This window comes from Lepisosteus platostomus, chromosome 9, assembly GCF_059453375.1.
Source record: "Lepisosteus platostomus isolate fLepPlt1 chromosome 9, fLepPlt1.hap1, whole genome shotgun sequence".
In the NCBI taxonomy this organism is placed as follows: domain Eukaryota; kingdom Metazoa; phylum Chordata; class Actinopteri; order Semionotiformes; family Lepisosteidae; genus Lepisosteus; species Lepisosteus platostomus.
Window position 1 is genome coordinate 27,398,684 of NC_142619.1, and position 20,083 is coordinate 27,418,766.

The 20,083-nt window shown below is 36.9% G+C and overlaps 1 protein-coding gene across 2 annotated transcripts in view; it reads right to left on the bottom strand.

Annotated features, from left to right (window-relative positions):
* LOC148654691 (thyrotropin-releasing hormone-degrading ectoenzyme-like) overlaps positions 1 to 20,083 on the bottom strand; it is a 222,821-nt gene that overhangs the window by 189,944 nt on the left and 12,794 nt on the right. For both annotated transcript variants that reach the window (XM_088644538.1, XM_088644540.1), the window contains one exon: positions 18,566 to 18,692. In XM_088644538.1, coding sequence (XP_088500664.1) covers positions 18,566 to 18,692 — 127 coding nt within the window. The remainder of the gene's footprint in view (positions 1 to 18,565; positions 18,693 to 20,083) is intronic.

Genomic DNA, 20,083 nt, shown 5'->3' on the forward strand with positions numbered 1-20,083 from the left:
AAACTGCAGGGTAAATTTGTGAAGCAGTAAGCAGATCTTAGCAGAACAAGTCTTCAAAGTTAAATGAGTTTTCTCAATGGATAAAGGCTACCTTAACATTACTTTGCAAGGAATTGTGAGACAGAAGTCTTAACAGAAAATCTTAGATGGGGACTATGTTCATGTTTGTCCATTTGAAAAAAAAAATGGCTTCATCTTTTGATTCCATCTGTTCAGAATTAACTAGTATTTTGGATTGAAACTTTCCAGCTGTTTTCTAAGGTCTCTGATTTTATTTTACAGATTTTGCAGAACAAGGCACTTTAAATGTGTTATTTCTATTTATACCCTATTTTTACTGCAATGGTGTATATAATTATATTGTAATTTTATGAGAGCTTCCCATTTAATTCCGAGATTGCACTTGCAATAACAATTTGATATGCACATGAGTTGAGCACAGCTCTGAATCAGCACCTGACACTAATGACTTCTTGTTCTGGAAGACTAAGTATAGTTCATCCTCCCACTTAAGGAGAATGTTTAAAATATCCCTTAATTCTAAAGTACACAGAAGAAAAATGCTTAATAATCATTACTTTTCACTTGCTACTGAAGGACGTCTGAAAAGCATTGGAAATCTTTTTTTTTCACAGCATTAAAGTAATTCCGATTAAGAATGAATGAAAAAAAAAAGTAAAGAACAAAAGAAGGAATTCCACTCCATTAAGATTTTTCTGGTGTTAGTAGCTTATTGATTTTGAATGTTCCTATACCAACAAACCAGCTTAGTAATTGGAAAGCACTCTATACTGACCCCCCAAAAAAAGAAAAGGCTGTTGCAAATCTCAGCAGGAAAACAAAAGTCAGTCTGTACTGAATGGCAGTAGAAGGACAGAAATTCTGCCGAGGACAGCATTCGCAGGAACAGCTGTGATTTTTTAAATATGTGTCATAACTGCCCTGTGAACTTTGCAGTAAAATTCCCATAGGAGAATGTTTTTGGCTCTCCTAAAGCAAGTTACCATGGTGCCAGTGACTTTACAGAAATAAAAGAAATACTTCATCTCAGTCTCCTACACAAATGATGGAAATGTTGCTAGGTTGTACCTACCCGCCCAAGTGTCTCTTTGATAGATGGAAAAGAAAAGAATATTTGTAATTTTGACAACAATCAGTCATGTAGTGGAGCTGAATTTTATATTATACTCTTATTTGTTCACTCTGCATTTGAACACTGCTTTCTTCTTTGGTGATAATCAATCCAATTACATGATTACATTATGGATTCTCAGGAGTCCATTTTGTTCAGATTAAATCCCTATTATAAATCCCCTGTAAATTAAACTAACTATAGCCCGCTCTTCACATCCTACAGTGTTTACTTAAACTGTAATACCATTTTAGTACTAAATCCCTATCACTGTGCATGTATCAGTGGGTCTCCAGAGTTCAGCTTCCAAAGCAATTAAAGACAAACCCTCCCAACATGGCAAAGAAACAGTCGGAATTTTTCTATTCTAGTTTTCAGCTGAGTAAACTTGATTATCACACATTGAATACAACCTAAAGTACCAAAAATAATAGAAAGATGGGCAAATATGCAGTCTATGTTTCAAAAAAAAGTTTTTTTCTGACAATTGTTATTGAAAGGTATACATTTCAATACAGAATCAAGCTCCTTTGTTTCACTGCTTAAGGTGCTCCCTGTGAACTGAACTCCAATTTGCTGTACCTCCTGCAGTCTTCTAAGTGATATATTTGGCTCAAGAACCAGTCTGACAAAGTAACCCAACAGCATTAGACTTAAAGAAAAATAGCAATGGTTGAAGACAAAATCAGTAGGTAAATTAGTCGTTGGTATTCAGTGCAAAATGTTCATTCTTATCCCCAATTAGCGTTTACAAACTCTGTGACAGAGCACATTAAATAACTGTGATTACTTATGCCTTGAAAAGACATCCATTCACCACTGAAATCCCAAAGATAACAAAGGAGCTCCTCATCCAAAACAACAGCAGATTTGAGAATTGCTAGTATTTTTGCAACACATCTTCATTATTCACATTCTCTGAAGCATGCTTTGTTTCCTTCCAGAGTACAGAGCAAATACAATTAATTCTAAGCTACTTGAATTGCAATAGGCAAGATTAAGTTCGTTTGAAGAAGAAAAAAAGACAGTCTTACAATCTGATATTCACTGTGCTGATTTGCTTAACATAAAACAAATTGATCAATTCATTTTTTAGATAAACATCAAATGAATCTTTCTCATTGTGTAAATTAAGTCAAGAAGTTAAACCAAGATGAGATATGAAAAGAATAAGGCAGTAAGGTTTCAAGAGGCAGTCAATGCTTCCATATTCTTCTGTTGAAATGAAACCAGTTATAAATACAAACTTAAGATTGTTATTTAACTCTACTGCTTTTCTTCCTGCTTGATTTTTAAATCTGTACAAGAAAGGATCACATCACAGTACAGAATGAACTACCAAATCCTGGATCAACCTGTCTGAAAATTAATATAATTCTCTTTGTATGAAAAAGGAGTGACAACCATCTAAGCAAAAGACATTTGGAAATTACATTACTGGTAGATTGGGTAATTGTTCATAGACCTGACAGTTAGAAAGCAAGCCCCTATACCTCATATTATAATAATAATAATAATAATAATAATAATAATAATAATAAACTTTATTTTATATAGCGCCTTTAAAGGTGGCTTCTCAAAGCGCTTTACAGGATGACAATAACAATAGGCCCTGTCACCAATACAATGTAGATGGCTTGGGGGACAGTAAGGAGGGCAGAATTTGAAGAGCGGAGGTAGCGAGGTGGGGAGTAGGGCGATAAAAGTTCAGACAGGTATTGAGGTGCCAAGCCATGTAAAGCCTTGTAGGTGAGCATGAGGATTTTAAAGTCTACGCGGAATTTGACCGGAAGCCAGTGCAAGGACTCCAGGATAGGAGTAATGTGAACACTTGCACTAGACCTGGTCAGGATTCTGGCTGCTGAATTTTGGACATACTGCAGCTTGTTCAGAGTAGATTTAGATACCCCAGGGAGCAGAGCATTGCAGTAGTCAATTCGAGAGAATACAAATATGTTGATCAGCTTTTCAGCCACAGTTAATGATAGCATAGGGCGTAGTCTTGCGATATTTCTAAGGTGAAAAAAAGATGTTTTGACAGTATGCTGTACATGTGGGTCGAATGTTAAGCCAGAATCGAATATAACCCCAAGGTTTTTCAATTTTGATTGGAGCTCAAGTACAGAGCCATCTACAGACAGGGTTACAGGACTGGCTTTACGAAGTTGATGGGGGGTACCAATAAGCATGACTTCAGTCTTGTCACAGTTAAGATGAAGGAAGTTTTGAGTCATCCAAATTTTTATGTCAGAGATGCAATTAGATAGAATAGAGACAGCCACATCAGTGTCGGGTTTGGTATGGATGTATATTTGAGTATCGTCAGCGTAAAAATGAAAGCTGAGGCCATGTGATCTTAAAAGCTGACCAAGTGGGAACATGTAAATGCTAAAGAGCAAGGGGCCCAGTATTGAGCCCTGAGGGACACCAGACTTGACAAGACCAATTTCAGACCTGTACCCATTGAGAGAGACAAAGTGACAGCGATCAGTGAGGTAAGACTTAAACCATTTGAGGGCAGTGTCAGAGACTCCAAACACAGTCTCGAGACAAGAAAGCAAGATGTTATGGTCAACAGTGTCAAAGGCAGCACTGAGATCAAGAAGGATGAGAAGTTGACGGAAGCCAGATTGGAGGGGTTCGAAAAGGTTGTTTGTCATGAGGTGGTTATGTAACTGAAGTGTGACAGCACGTTCTAGAATTTTAGAGAGAAAGGGTAAGTTGGAGATGGGGCGAAAGTTGTTAAGATTGTCGAGAGCCATGTTAGGCTTCTTTGGCACTGGGGTAATAGCAGCAGTTTTGAGGACCGTTGGTACAATGCCGGTGCTCAAGGATTCATGTATTATATTGAGGACAATGGGACAGAGAGAAGAGAAACAGGACTGGAATAAAGTGGTGGGAATGGGATCTAAAATAGATGTGGTGGGTTTCATGCGCGTAACTAGTTTGTTTAGGGATGCTGAGTCAAGAAGAGAGAAGCTGGAGAGACGGGAACCAGAGAAGTTGGATGAGGAGGGAGGAGGTGTGGAAATTATATCCGTAGTGGAGAGAATGTGATGCCGGATGTTGTCAATCTTAGAACTAAAGAAATCTAAGAATGTGTTGCAAAGTTGTGATGAGGCAGGTAATGTGGTGGGGCAGTTAGGCTTGAGCAGTCTGTTGATGGTGGAGAAAAGATGTCTGGGATTGTTTTGGTGATTTTCAATGATGTGAGAGAAGTAGGTGGATCTAGCAGACTCTATATATTAGCTGTTAAGCTCTACTTACTGAAGAAATGCAAACAATGACAGAAGTGGTTCTAAACATTTTACTGAGATTTCACAGTAGCAATTATGATTACAATAATTCTCAAGACATTTATATATTATACATTTAGAAATATTATGCATCTACATATTCACACATTACTTATCACTATTCCTCAAACATGCTTTTGCAAAGGCAATATGGTTTATGAAAATAATACAGTACATAATAATAATACTGTACTGTACAATAATACTGCATATAATAATATTACATTAAATTAAATATTAAAGACAGGAGAAACATAAAAGCTCCTAACAATAAGAAGCCCATATCCAAAACAAGTTGTTAATGTCTTTAAATTCAACAGTCCTTGCAATAATATTCCCAAAAAAGTCTGTAACATGGGATTTGAATCATTTATCTTCCTCAGAGCATTCCAAACTCTTCCAAATTAGTGAACTAGGATGTTAGAAAAATGTTATGAACTCTTGTCTATGCAAAAAGAATTTGAAAGACACCTACAAATCTACTCAATACAGTATTTAAATTATTTTGTCCTGGAGCTGATTAACTCAGAAACAACTCCTTGCCTTTGAGAAGAAGCAAAGGTTTAGCTTTAAGAGCTAGAAATGATGCTTACTAAACTTTGATCACAATTTCCTGCAGACGCTGGCATTCCTTGGGGAAATATTTGACTTCGGGTAAAAATCTCAACTACGTTTTTTTTTCTCTTGAAGGCAAAAGTAGATCAAAATACAAAACATCCATTGGCTAAAAAAGCATAACAATAATGGCTAGATTCCCAACTTGAATCCGTATGTTCACATGAAAAAGATTAATTTGTTAAACTTGCAGTTAAACTATTGTAGACCAGAATATGTGTTGTGATCGACAGTGTGGAAAAGAGACAGTACTCAGAAACTTCATTATGAAAGATACATCACCTTGTCTACTTTTTCCGGCTTTTTGAACAGATACCTCAGATAAATATCGAATATACACAAAACTACAAGAAATAATTAAGAAGAAAAAAGAGTCAGAAGAACGGCATGAATGCGCAATGCATGCATTACAGTATATATTTCATTAAGGATTTAACTAATCAATCTAATCTATTCTTTAGCACCATGTACAGTAACAATAACATAATTCCCCAGGGGTCTTTAAAGAGTCATCTAGAATATGATTTTCTTGAACAGCAAAGCCTTTCAATTGCTTTGTAAAAATCTATTAAAAGGGGGAATATTATACCATGCATTCCCAAAAGGTTCTATACAATAACTTGTAATACCAGTAAAAAAACAGTGTTAAAAATTATAGATAATAAAAGCAAGTAAGAAAAGTGCCATGCATAGTGGTATTGTACAGTAGTTCTATGAGCTAGTTAAGAGATTATTGATGCTGCACTCAATAAATACCGGGAATAATGACCTCAACTCTGGATCTCAGGGAGACAACTGACTTCCCTGATAACCTACAGTACACTATAAATGCCTTTAGCATGTATCAGAACCTGAGCTATGTGATAAAGGTCTTTCAGGGAGAACAGTGCTAAGTGTTATATATCCTTGACAATGTATACAATGTACAATATGCATCTCTTGACTGTACAGTACATGTGAATAAAGAGGATATTTAAAATATGAAAAATTAAAGTCTGGTAAGTGTCTAGGATAGCATTTCTAGAATATTTCTAGCTGCAGCTACAGGAGGTCCTAGGTTGGCAACTGTCATGAACAGAGGAAGTGAAGAAAAATACAGTAACTAATTGACTGGTCCCATTCAGTTTTGTTTGTGCTTTATTGTGAAGTTTTGACAACTGTGGGAGAGCTTTACATTCTGCAGTAGTTTCAATGGACTGTCTCATTAGCAGACACGTTGTGCCCTATAATTACAAGATAGGTTTGGTCTGTGGTCTGCAACACTGGTCCTGGAAACACCCAATATTGTTGTTCTTATAGGTCATCATAAAATATACACATACATATAACCTATATCTGTATAACTATATTATATACAGTAAATACATATAAATCTATTATTTGAAGATTAGGAACAACTGGTTAAGTAGCCCCTTACCTCATTCAAGAAATACTAGGCTTTGAAGGTTAAGGATATTCTGATTTCTGGTCCAAATGTTCACTAAATTACTTAAATGAACAAACAACCTTTAGAAATGATAAAGAGTCCCATGTCCTTTAGAAATTTATTATTTAAAGGGTAGCTCTAAATCCTGCTGGCCTGGTGCTCTCCAGCACCACGGAGTGCACCTGCTCTGGTGGTTGCACACCTTACCAGGAGTAAGTGGCTTACTGATTTGTTAGACATTGTGGAATAAAAATATGAATAAAAGAGGGATTTTTCCCCCTCCCCCATAGCGTCATTCTTTTCCTAAAACATGGCTCAAATTACTCTATAGTTTCAAGTGCTGGATAAATTTGCCAGCAGCTATATCACCCTGCAACATACAGTACAACTGGCAACCCACTGAAAGTCAGCAGGTATGAGTCTGGCCTGTACCTGGATGGGAGACCTCATGGGAAAGCTAAGGTTGCTTCTGGAAGAGCCATTAGTGGGACCAGTAGGGGGGCGCTCACCCTGCGGTTTGTGTGGGTCCTAATGTCCTAGTATAGTGGCGGGGGCACTATACTGTAAGAAGGCTCTGTCCTTCAGATGAGACATTTAACCAAAGTCCTGATTCTCTGTGGTCATTAAAAATCCCAGGGTGTTTCTTGAAAAGAGTAGGGGTGTTACCCGGCATCCTGGCCAAATTTTCATTGGCCTTTACCAATCATGGTCTCCTAATAATCCCAATCTATGAATTGGCTTTTGTCACTCTGTTCTCCTCCCCACTGATAGCTGATAGCTGTGGTGAGCGTACTGGTGCACTATGGCTGCCATAGCATCATCCAGGTGGGGGCTAAACAGTGGTGGTGGTGGTGGGGAGTATCCGTAAAGCACTTTGAGTGGAGAGTCCAGAAAAGCACTATATAAGTGTAAGGATTGTTATTATTATTTTTACATTGACTGTTCATTGTCTATAATACATGATTCTAGGCATATTGCAGCCACCCCTGTTTGTGGTTTACTCTCAAAATAGAGGCTTCTTATGTCCAGCTCAGTGTTGAATGCAACATATATGCAGATGAGACTGAATGGCTATATGAATGGCTAGTTTATATTCTGAAGACACCAGTTAGTGTTGGAGATCTTAAACAGCTGCTTTTGGATTGATGATCTCTTGCTGAATCACTTGGCTCACGATTCTCAATTTTTCTTTTTCTGATTTCTCAGATTTGTTTCTCAATCGACTCTGAGCAGTTCTCTTACCAGATCATGTTGATCTTTTTTAGGAATGCTAATTTTCCAAATATTACGTCGTATTGCAAGGCAAAAAACCTGCTATTCCTTGCAATTTAGGATACACAACAATGGAATAACTACATTTTTAAACATTTAATCATATTTTTGTGGAAAGTAAAGTAATTACAGATAATAAAATGGAAAACAGAAAAACAAGATATCCATCCTTTAAAAAATGTTAAAGAAAGATGTCAAAGACTAGTACATTTAATACACACAAATGTATTGGCAATTTGAATAAGCTGACTAATTAAGTCATAATGTAAAAGTCACTGGTAAATATTTATGTGGATGCGTGTTAACCAAATTCTGTCTATGATTACATTAGAGGAAGCCTGACTTTCTGTTCATCAATGTCTCATAATATTTATTCATTAGGAAGAAAATCCTCTGCTAGCTCTGTTTAGTCTTAGCATTCTTGGCTGAAACCCTTGTATAAAAGGCAAAACACAAAGAAAAGAGGAGACAATCAGTATAAAGCCTGTGTAAGCCCTACACAGTGTGCTATACCACAATTAGAAGAAAAGCTCGTTTATTATCACTGTGAGCCTTACTGATGGCTTTGTTTTCTAAATAAAGCTGTTGGTTGAAAAATACAGTAGAAATGTTTAAAAAATTATCACTAATTAACTCCGTGCTGTAAGCACTACACTTTGAGCCTCAGCAAGACAGCAGTGGGCTTCTTTAAACATGTTCATACAAATTAGAAAGATAATTACCTTTTTTGTAGCCCTAATCTAATTTAATTCAGCTTCACACTGAATTAATATTTGCAGGGAATTAATTTAAGCAAGAACAATGTTGTGAAGATTCACTTTGCCAAAGTGCCGAGCAACACTGGCGATTTTGTCATTTTAAATTCCTGCTTTATTCTAATTATGAATCAAGATCTAAATAAGTTTCCATTTCAATTTCAGTTAAGGATTCTTTACAGAAATGTATTAGTTTGTATTTCCAGACTCGCTGTTTTGTCAAATAGGTCAAAAAGGTATGATAGTAATGCCTAGTAGTGTTACAATCAACTAATTACTAATAAGTAGTTCAGGTGGGTAGCTGCATCAGTATGCGTAGGCTGTAAAGGAACAAGTAATAGGTTTATTTCACGCTGAAAAGAGAAGAAAGATGTTTCGGCCATGGAGCCTTTTTCAGGTGTGAAGAAGGCTCAAGAAGGTTCCATGGCCGAAATGTTGTGTTTTCTTTCTTCTCTTTTCAGCATGGAATAAACTTATTACTTGTTTAATTACTTATAATATCAATTATCATCACAATTCTAAGAAAAGTGCTAAATTATATTCAACTCTGATGACTCCTCTCAAGCCCGGAATTACATGTACAAGCCATTATAATAATAATCATCATCACTGTACTTAGAGTTTTCATCCCAAAGTGCTTTATTTAAAAAGGGGATCCCCCTCATCCATATATGAGTTATAGCATCACCTGGGTAGCTTGCAGTAGCCATTATGCTTCATTTTACCCCACTATACTGCAAATCATACCGCACAGATGATGAGGTGAAAAATCACTAAAGGAGGTCTCTAGGTACTCCAGAAAGTGCAAGTCAAAAGTGGAATTTAGCCATGACGCTGGAATTTTTAATGACCGAGTAGTCAAGATCTGAAAGACAAAGTTTCATCTGTAGGATAGCACCTCCTATAGTACTGCGACCCCTATCACCGTACTGGGACATACTGTATATTTCACCACGAGCACTTCCTGCAGCAGCCTTGCTTGATTTAGAGTTGCCTTATTGTAATAATAACCAGGCCCAGCCTTTCTTAGCTTGTGAGATGTGACTAGATCAGGCCAGTCAGATGTTTCTTTAATGTTGTTTAATGTTGTCAGGAGTTGTTTAATGTTGTAAAATTCTCTATTTTATTATTCTCTGTTCTGAATATTCTTCTGAAATTCCTCTGCTCTCACAATCCATCTTGAGCTCAACAAGAAGCTTACATTTCATCATGAACGGCACTTTTTTGGCAACTGTTTTGCTAAATATAAAGGTACTGTACATACAAGGTACAAACAAGCTTACAAGCTGTTACTTTATTCATTTTAGATTAATGCTAAACAAATTACAGTGTGTATGCTCTCCTAAATACTGAACATCTCCATACAAACCTCTCTCCAGGAAATCCAGCTTCCTCTAGATTTCAGACCTAAGTAATTCTTATTTATTACAGAGCCACCATGCCACCCATTTCAGGAAGTCATCATACTCTAATTACTCGGGTTTCTGGCCTGGAGACTATACCTCAGCAGAACCCATCCTAGTGTAATGAAGCAGCTTTGTCTCTCAGCTGACTGTGACAGTTTACATTGCAGGTGTGTGGCTAAGAAACCACTGACTGAAAAAGGTCAGGCATTGTGTTCACAGGACACAGTGTCTATGCATCTAGTTGACCATTCCTGGATTTAAACTACCGGTAGATTAGGGCTCATGGTTAGGCCAGGGAAAAAGGTTACTGATGCATTGATAACATTGATGTGAAAAGCAGGTTAGGTTTTCCCTGTGGTGTTTTAAAGACGAAAGTGGTTAGACTTCCCTGAAGATTTAGGTTAGAATGCTTCTTCGTACTTTAAAACTAGGTTTATACTGTATACTGTAGGAATCCGGTAGGGCAACGCAGGTTATGGACCAAGAGCGTAAGAAGGAATTACACCAGAGTTGGTCCAGCCTCCTCCTGGATTTCACAGTTCCCCTGGTTTATAGTTCAGGTTATACAGTACCAAATAGGGTGTAGGTACCCCATAACAGAGAGTTTATGTGCATAGATCCTCAAAAAACCTACACCTGGTTAATATGGATGCCAAATTTGCATGGGATCAGTTTATTTTCTTTTGTTCTCCTGTCTGTCAAGTCCTAACGGTGGCAATGAATCCAGATGGATTTCAATTACTCTGTCTTTCACCCTCACTTAACACATAATTGACCCTTGTAAACGTCTGGAATTCATCTGCTCTCACTCTGCGAACTCTAACAAGTAACCTTTGCTCAGATTTTAACAAAGTGGCCAGTTTCTTTACAGAAATATGTCAGCTTTTCTTGAATTTGTATCTGAGCATTTAAAAAGAGTACATTTTGTTACTCAAAAGAATAATTTATAATCCATTTGCCATTTGCTGTTGTGTGAAATTGTGTGGTACACAAAAAGAAAATATGTAGCCTTGTTGGCTTGTTTTCTGGAGAAGCTTTTAGCCTTAAATAATTCTATAAAGCCTTCTGTAAATTGAATTTAATAATGTGAAGCTTACTCTTCTGAAAAAACATACTGTATACTGAAAACAAACATCTCATCACTTGTACTTGTATTTTTTTCAGTTACAGGATTTTAAGTACAGCCTGATTCTAGCTATCTAAATCCAATCCACATACAGCAAAAAATATTCATTGTCACATACTTCGACATGAAAGGATTTGCATGACTCCCCTGCCCATGTGAATGGCAAACAGGTGGCTTTTCTGACAAATTCTATATTATTTGACATGTAATGTATTGAAAATATGTAGCCTTGTTGGTTTAGATCCAACTTAATTCCGTGATCTAAACCTGGTCAATTACCAAAAAGCAATTACTTTTAATTGCTCTTGTCTGATTTTAACAAGATCACTTAAACCCCCCTGACAACTCTGCTCTTTCTTCCACCCCTGACCATTGTCTTACATTTGTGCAATTCTTTGAATCCAAGATTGATGCTATAAATTTACAATTGTCTGAATCAAACCTTAATATCATTCCTGATTCAGACAAGTATTTGAGAACTTTTCCAATGACATTCTGTCTGTACCAGAGCATTGAATTTAGCCTAGTTCATTCAGATCAACTTACAAAAACTATTAAGAGCAAAGAAACTTCTTGTTGCCTAGATCTCATTTCTACCTCTTTGCCGAAAGCTTGCTTACCACACATCTGCCTGTTAATTGTCAATGTCAACAGTTATCTTTCCATGGATATGGTCCTGACAGCATTAAACACTCATATACTGAAGAATCATTGGTCTGATGAACTTCAGACCAATTTCTAATTCACCATTTCTATCTAAGCTTTTAGAATGTGTGGTGGCAGATCAATTGCAGGCTCATATGATAGCTAATGACTTTTTTGAGCTATTTCAGTCTGGCTTTTGCTCCAATCATAGCACTAAGACTGCCCCTGTCAGGGCTGTAAATGATTTACTCATTGGATCTGACTCAGGGGCTATAAAAATCCTTATTCTCCTTGATCTTAGTGGTGCTTTTGATACAACAAATCATACTATGTTGCTAAACCACTTGTAAACTTTTTTTCTCTATCATACTGTCTTGGTACTGGTTCTGCTCCTATCTGTCTGACAGGCAGCAGTTTGTCTCCCTCAATCCCCATAAATCCTTCATGGCCCCAGTCAATCACAGTGTGCCGCAAGGTTCAATCTTGGGTCTGTTGCTTTTTATTATTTATATGCTACCTCTCGGTCAAATTATACACAAACATGTTTTTCAGTTTCACTGTTATGCAGATAATACTCAGATTTATGTTAAAACGTCTTCCCCCTGTGGTCTCCCCCATCCATCACTTATCTCTTGTTTGGGTGACATAAAACTCTGGTTGACATCAAATTCCCTGAAGCTTAATCATTACAAAACACAAAGTATACTGGTGGGCAGCAAATCTCTGCTGGAAAAACTCACTGGTCAGCCATAATAAGGAATCTGGGAGTCACACTTAATCCTCTCCTGTCTTTTTAGCCTTATTTGAACATTTTGATTAAGAGATCTTTTTTGCCTGCATTAGGCAACTTCTATTAATGTCCGATACTGAGTGCCTGATTCATCCATTTATAACATTAAGGCTTAATTTCTCCAACTCTTTACTCCATGGGCTCCTGAATCTCTTTTTAACAAGTTGGAATATTTCAAAACTCTGCAGCTAGGCCAGTAACTCACACCAGAACCTGGCAGCATATCACTCGTACACTTTTCTCAACATTGGTTGCCTATAAAGACACATATTCAATATAAGACCTTGTTACTGACTTTCAAGACTCTAAACCACCTGGTTCCACATCATACTGTACAGTACATCTCTGAACTGCTCCATGTCCCTGCCCATAGGCACCATTTACCTGAGGCTGGTCCTGTGCTCACTATACCCAGGGCTAAATCACAGACTTTTGGTGATTGTGCCTTTTCTGTTGCTGCTCCAGTGTAATGGAATGACCTTCCCGTGAGTCTGCGAGAGACGATTTCTTTGCCTCTCTTCAAATCCAAACTTAAAACTTTCCTTTTTACCAAGGTCTACATCTTGCCCTTCATCTGTATTTTTTTCCCTTTACTCATTATTGTACCTTTTTTGTCTTTTTTATCCACTTTGTATAGGTTGCTAGGGTTTGGAAAGATATAATAATAATTAGTAGTAGTATTGTTGTTATTATTAGTACATGCAGTATCTTTGTATATATTTGATTGCATTGATTATACTTTAGTTGGAAGCCTTGCGACGACAAATGTAATGACCACAATCCTCATTTTCACACGACATGCTATCTGCACGTGCCAGTCACTGTCTCAGACACATTATATTAATGGGGAAGCACCAGCTCCAAGCCTTAAGCCTAGTTATCCGTTTTACCCCTAAAGGGTAAGAGAACGTGAAAAGAGGTTGTCAAGATGAAGGTGAAAAGAGGAGAAAGGAAGAATGGAAGAATTTATGAAATACCACTGCAAGAGTGAAGATGAAAATAAGAGTGAATGTTGTGCAAGTATAAATGGTGAAGACCTGATGAAGACCCCCTTTAGGACATCAAAATTAAATTATGTTTGCAGAGCAGGCTGGGTCCGAATATCCATATTTGTGGAAAAATATTTAGTGGATTGACAAGGTCTGATTGTGAATTACATTTAAGTATTCGGATCCCTGAGTGTAGGCCTGTATTTAGCAATGCACATAGAGTTCAATTGCCAGCTATTCGTATACTGCAAGTATCTCTATGATACAGCAGAGCAAAAGCATATAAAAATTTGAACTTTTAACTGTGAAAAAAGGAATTCTTACAACAATGGACTGTTCAGTTTCTGAAAAGCCCTCTGTGCTTCTTCAAAGAAAGTCTTTTTTATAATGTATCTGTGATCACTCAGTTCTCAGTTAGTAAGTCCTACAGTGTATTACACTAACCGTTTTTAATTTTCATTTTAGTAATGAAATTCACTTATTCACTGACATATGTAGTGGAGCTAGTTTGGATACGGTGACGTCATTGCCCTCCCTGCACGTAGCAGGGACCTCAGCTGCCTGGGTTGAGGGAGGTCTCCTTTAGCTCATGCGGCTGGTTCCCTGTTGCATTATGCTGGAGACCCGGGTTCGCACCCCAGATGTTGTGGAAAACGGGTAGCGGAGGGCATGAGCCCGTGCAGAACAGCGATGGTCACAAATACATGTACAGTAATAATAATAATTGCTTACACTTATATAGCGCTTTTCTGGACACTCCACTCAAAGCGCTTTACAGGTAATGGGGACTCCCCTCCACCACCACCAATGTGCAGCATCCACCTGGATGATGCGACGGCAGCCATAGTGCGCCAGAACATCAGCTATCAGTGGGGAGGAGAGCAGAGTAATGTAGCCAATTCATAGATGGGGATTATTAGGAGGCCATGATTGGTAAGGGCCAATTGGAAATTTGGCCAGGACACCGGGGTTACACCCCTACTCTTTTCGAGAAGCGCCCTGGGATTTTTAATGACCACAGAGAGTCAGGACCTCGGTTTTACGTCTCATCCGAAGGACGGCGCCTGTGTACAGTATAGTGTCCCCATCACTATACTGGGGCATTAGGACCCACATGGACCACAGGGTGAGCGCCCCCTGCTGGCCCCACTAACACCTCTTCCAGCAGCAACCTTAGTTTTTCCCAGGAGGTCTCTCATCCAGGTACTGACCAGGCTCACACCTGCTTAGCTTCAGTGGGTTGCCAGTTGTGAGTTGCAGGGTGATATGGCTGCTGGCCATAAACTAACATTTAATTACTACCTTCTGCCTCTGTTACCTATAACGTATATGCTTGCTCTTGTTTAAAGCAATACTTCATTATACTTCCTGTTTGTTTCATTTTTATGACCTCTGTAATACGTCTTTCCCAGCTTGTTTTTATTGTAATCTTATTTAAACAATTTTATTGTTCTTGGTGGTAATCCTATTTGTTTCCTTTTTGAACCTACACTAAGTGTGAAAATGAGTTAAAACTGTAAGTCACTCAGGATAAGAACATTTGTAAAGCACACACAAAAGAGCAATAATGATTTTATGAATAATAAAAGATGTGGGGCTATTATTCCACATACTGTACTGTATATCTCAGAAAGCCAACACTTTCTAAAATAAAATAGTCTATATATAAACAAGAAACGGTCTTGTTGATATATAAAGGTTTCTTAAAAGTGTGAGGATACAATGTCAGGCTTCCAAATGAGCAATTCTTTCTTACCTAATCTTAACTAAATATCCTCCCCTTTTTATAAGACAAAAAATGTTCTACAGTACATTTTATCATAAGCTTTCTTATTCTTATCTATATATGTATCTATATATGTACTGTATGTACAGGCCTGTTCTCTATCAGAGCAAAACTGCTTATTCTATACCCTAAAAGAATTACCTTTTGATCCCGTGAGCCATAGTTGTTTTACTTTGATGTTGACAAATGTTTGATGTTCTTTCTGAAAAGTAATCACTGAAAATTGTGGTAAATAATGAATAAGTTCCTGGAGTTCTTTGTTGCGGCAACGATACTTAAAATAATCCACAAAAAGGCTGTGACGTCCCAACACTTAGCAAAGTGTGAGACAGCTATCATAATTTCCTTTAGTATGCTAAGGGTTGGCTTATTTTTCATCCATTGATTATTGCTACAATGAAAGAAAACACAGCTGTGTTGAGCCTCATGGAAGGCACGCGGTCAAGGTGCTAAATGAAGGAGTACGTAATTGTGCAACAAAAATTGAACCAGTTGCTTAAAAGATAAAAAAATAGACAAGAGACCAAGCACAAAAAATCTTTTTTCAACACTTTTTTTGTCCACAATTGATTGTGAGTCACTCCCATAAAAAGAATAAATCCAGAAACTCTGTATCGGCACATTTCTTCTAAGCAGAGTAAATTGGGAAAAGAACAAAGAGGTGTTACTTTGAAAGCCAAGGTTCAAGTATGAGAAAAAGGGCGCTTTGTCCCTCCAGTTTTGTCGACCAGATGAACAAATGTGCAATGGAAACAAATACAGATTTTTTAAACAGTTTAAATTGAATTTAAAAAAGACTAAAGAGCATTATAGCTGAGCACATGTCTAAAATACAATTGTACAGTAACAGATAGATAACTTTAAGTAACGTTACAGCCTATGGTTAAAACAAACTAACCTGAGAACATACAAGACAATAAAGAATTGGTATTTTAGTATATGAAAACATTACTATGAGAAACTTTACAAAGTGTTACAATTTTTAAGCATAAAGATCACTATTCAGCTTGTGAAACAATGTAAAAAAAGAAGCAAAACAAAGAAACAGTTATTTTAGTTTGTAAACACTTCATTGCTGTTTAAATATATATAATAATTTGTGACAAAGTCAGTGTTATTATTGAATACCTCTACTTGATACAGTATATATCTGCTTTACTCATATGTACAGTAGTTGTTTCATCGCTATCTGACACTCATATCAGATATACTGTATAGAGTACCATAAACTATAGATTATACAGTGTATTTTGGCTGTCTATACTTTCTATATGAGTCTGCCTTGAAAATTGCATTTTGTAAAACAAACAGGACCCTCTACTACTGTGTATGTAGATTAGCTGGTTTCTTTAAACTGCCTGTTTGCAGTCCTATATATCTAAACCTAACACAATAGCACGCTTGATAAGCCATAAAAGGTCAAGTGTGATGTAAACTATTTTTTTTCAGTGATGGAATGGGAACATTAACCTTTTCGGTTTCAAGGACTAAGCCATGTTATGAAGACAGTGTTGTATGCTATCGGCAGCACATCTTTAGATTATTACAGTGACAGAAGTGCAGCCCTTAACATTCCTCAGGGCAAGCAACTGCCGCTTGCACTCTCTACCCAGATGGCACCTTTATATAATCAGAAATATTAATATTCAAACCAGTTCTTTGACGATTTTCAGAAAAATAGAATTATTGTAGTTTCCAGCACATACGGTACACTTGCAGAGTCAACAAAGTCTTGAATTATGCGTGAATATTAATTAGCTCTTTGTCCAATCACAATGCTCCAAGAGAATGGATTTACACGACTTTATACAGTATGTGCAAACCGGAGGAATGAGTAGTCGTAAGACATCTTCTGTACTGTAGCATTGTGATTGGACAAAGATCTCACTAATATCCATACTCAGAATGAATATGTATCTGGGAACAACATTCAGGGTTACAGTGTGTTTAGAGATCAAGAAATAAAGTGATAATGAAATAGTGAGGTCATTAAAAATATGAATTCCCATCATTCCCATCTTTCCGTACTTTGTTTCATTTTCAGTGAAACACTGTGAAAACATAGGACATGAGACAACTTGCATGCTTAACCAAAAATATTAGGATAGAGAGTTTTAGCAATACAGGAAAATGGTATTGAAAGTAAGAGATGCTTTAGGGAGAACAAAGAGTTTGGTAAACCCATAGAGGATCTTAAGTTAGAAGATGAAAGGTGTGCAACCTTGCAGGCTCTTGTTTAAATAGTGCAGTTAAAATGAATATGGAACAAATATAAGCTATTTGCTCAAGGATTATCTCTAGAGCTACCTTGAATTAATCCACACATGATGCAACTGTGAGTTTGTTTGCCATTTTTATAAACACCTGAAAAGCTTTAATCCAGGGTCCCCTTTTCCAATCCTCAAGGGCTGCTGTCCAGCAAGGTTTAAATATCTCTTTAAATCTACAGATTCTTAAGAACAAGAGAAGGTATCAATTTGTCCAATTAAGTCAATACTTCAGTTAGGTGAATAATGGCGGTTATAAAACCAAAAACCTTTTGGTTCTCCAGTAAAGGAGTTGTGTATCCCTGGCTTAAAAGGGTCCAGTAAAAACATGTAAAGGGATTTTATCAACACTACACAATCACAAAGTTTTTCAGAACAGTTTTACAAGTTTCGCCTGTCTTTATACAAAAAATTTCAGAGAGTGATTAAAATGAGATCAAGTAATAGTCCATAGTAGCCCCCTTTGCTGTCAACACCAAAGGCCATGAAGGCCAGAGAACTTCAGAATGTCTGATGCAAAATTACAGAGCAAGCTACAGTATTGAAGGGCTTCAGAGGAGATCAATAAAATATTAAAATGAATACGTACAGTGACAGGAAGTCAATGAAGCAGGATGAGACTAGGGGAGATACAGCGTGTTCATCTTATTTGATGCCTGTTAAAACTCTTACAGAAACATTTTCCACCAGCTGTTCCATACAAACACTGAATGATGGACAAAAGAAAGAATCCCATCATAATAAAGGACAACAAAGTGAAGTCCACACATATACCTACACTGTAGCACCTCTTGCAAAAAACCAAGCAAAAGAAAAGATTCTGGCAAGAATCACTTAATCCAATCAAATAAATCTAAGTAACTATGTAGTACACATTCCATAATCTCTACAGTAAATAGTGGTAGGCAAACAAAAACAGAAAATGGCTTGGCAGACAGGTTAAAGAACATATCTTCTATTAAGATGTACAGTACGCATCTGCACAGATACAAAATCTACATGCAATTAATTCAAACCTTGAAAAATAAACAGTGGAGTTCAATATTCCCACTGTACTCACCTAATTTGGGGAGGGAGTATTTCACTTTGAAGTAATCTTCATAAAACTGGAGGAGCCTCTTTGTGATATGCAAAGCGTAGTCTCCAGAACCTCTTTGGATAGCATTGGGTCTGGCATACAGTCGTATCTTTAGAAATGAAAAAAAGAAAAGCAGGGAAGAACTGAACAACAAAGAAGTGTTATCATGCTTTATTTATTTTTATATTTTCTGCAGGGCTTGCTGTTTTATTAAGCTTTTCTATTTATAGCTTTGTTGCTTGAAAAAAATGTAACGCTTTGTCTCTACATTCTTTTTTTCCTTCCCTGCCTCTTTGTGTTCCACTGCTTTGTTCTAAAAAGTGAGACAAGTGTTTCAAGAATTAAGTTAAAAAATACATTTTATTGAAATAAGCCACTAAAATTTCAAAATGTTGATCATAATAACAGGCTCCAGTAAAAAAAAGCTAAAGAAAGTTTTAAAGTAAAGTATTCATGTCTTTCACTTGAACAATGTGTTCATTTCGATTTTATTTTTTCAGTTACTCATTTTAAGTGTTGAGTTACAGTGGCTCTTCCTGGAATTACAGATAATAATTCTTGGAATTATCTTGAAATTAAACGTAAATTAATAAGATGATATTTTACATAAGTGGCATATATTTTATATACCTCTTTACGGTATGTCATTTTGTTTAAAGATATTAATTTAACAGGACGGATACTGCTCTCCCATTTATCGCTCTCCTTTTTTTTCAATAAATTGTGAATTGCCTCAATAACGTTGAAGGTACAAGTACAAGCAAACAATGCTTAATCTGTTTTGGAGAATAGTCTTAACCTCATGTAAAACTCCTGTATACAGTACGTTAGAGATTCATTTCAAATGGTTTTATTGGATTACTTTGAATCTTTGTTAAAATGTTGTAAGACATTTCAACACGTTTGTTTGCAAACATCACAGCTCTTCACTAAAGTTAACTGATTTATAGCAGCACAATTGCTGGTTCATGTTGCACACTTGTTTACATACTAATTATACCAATATCATATCCTAAAAGAATGTACCGGACATGTACCTGTTTCTATTATTTCAGAATACAGGACCATATAGTATTATTACCATTTATTTATTAGTTAAAAGAGAATTTTATTAATATATTAATTAAAATATGTTCATTGTATGATCAACTAATATCTTAAACCAACGCTGACCCTACTGTAAATCTCCTCTGGAATCCTGGGTAAGAAAAAAAGGCCAAGGAGGACATACTGTACTGGTCATGAACAGAATACATGTAGTTCCCAGAATCTAATCTCTCTTTCCTAGCGTTAATCCCGGATCAGCAGGGTCCGCTTGTCGGCACACCAGTCTCTATTTGGTGGTTTGAACCAAATCTTTGAGCTGACGTTGCCATTAACTGCGACCGAGAAATACTCCAACCGGCGCGTGGGGGGGAGGAGAACAAAGTAATGTAGCCAATTCATAGAGGGGGATTATTAGGAGGCATGGGAAATTTGTCCAGGACGCCGCGGTTACAC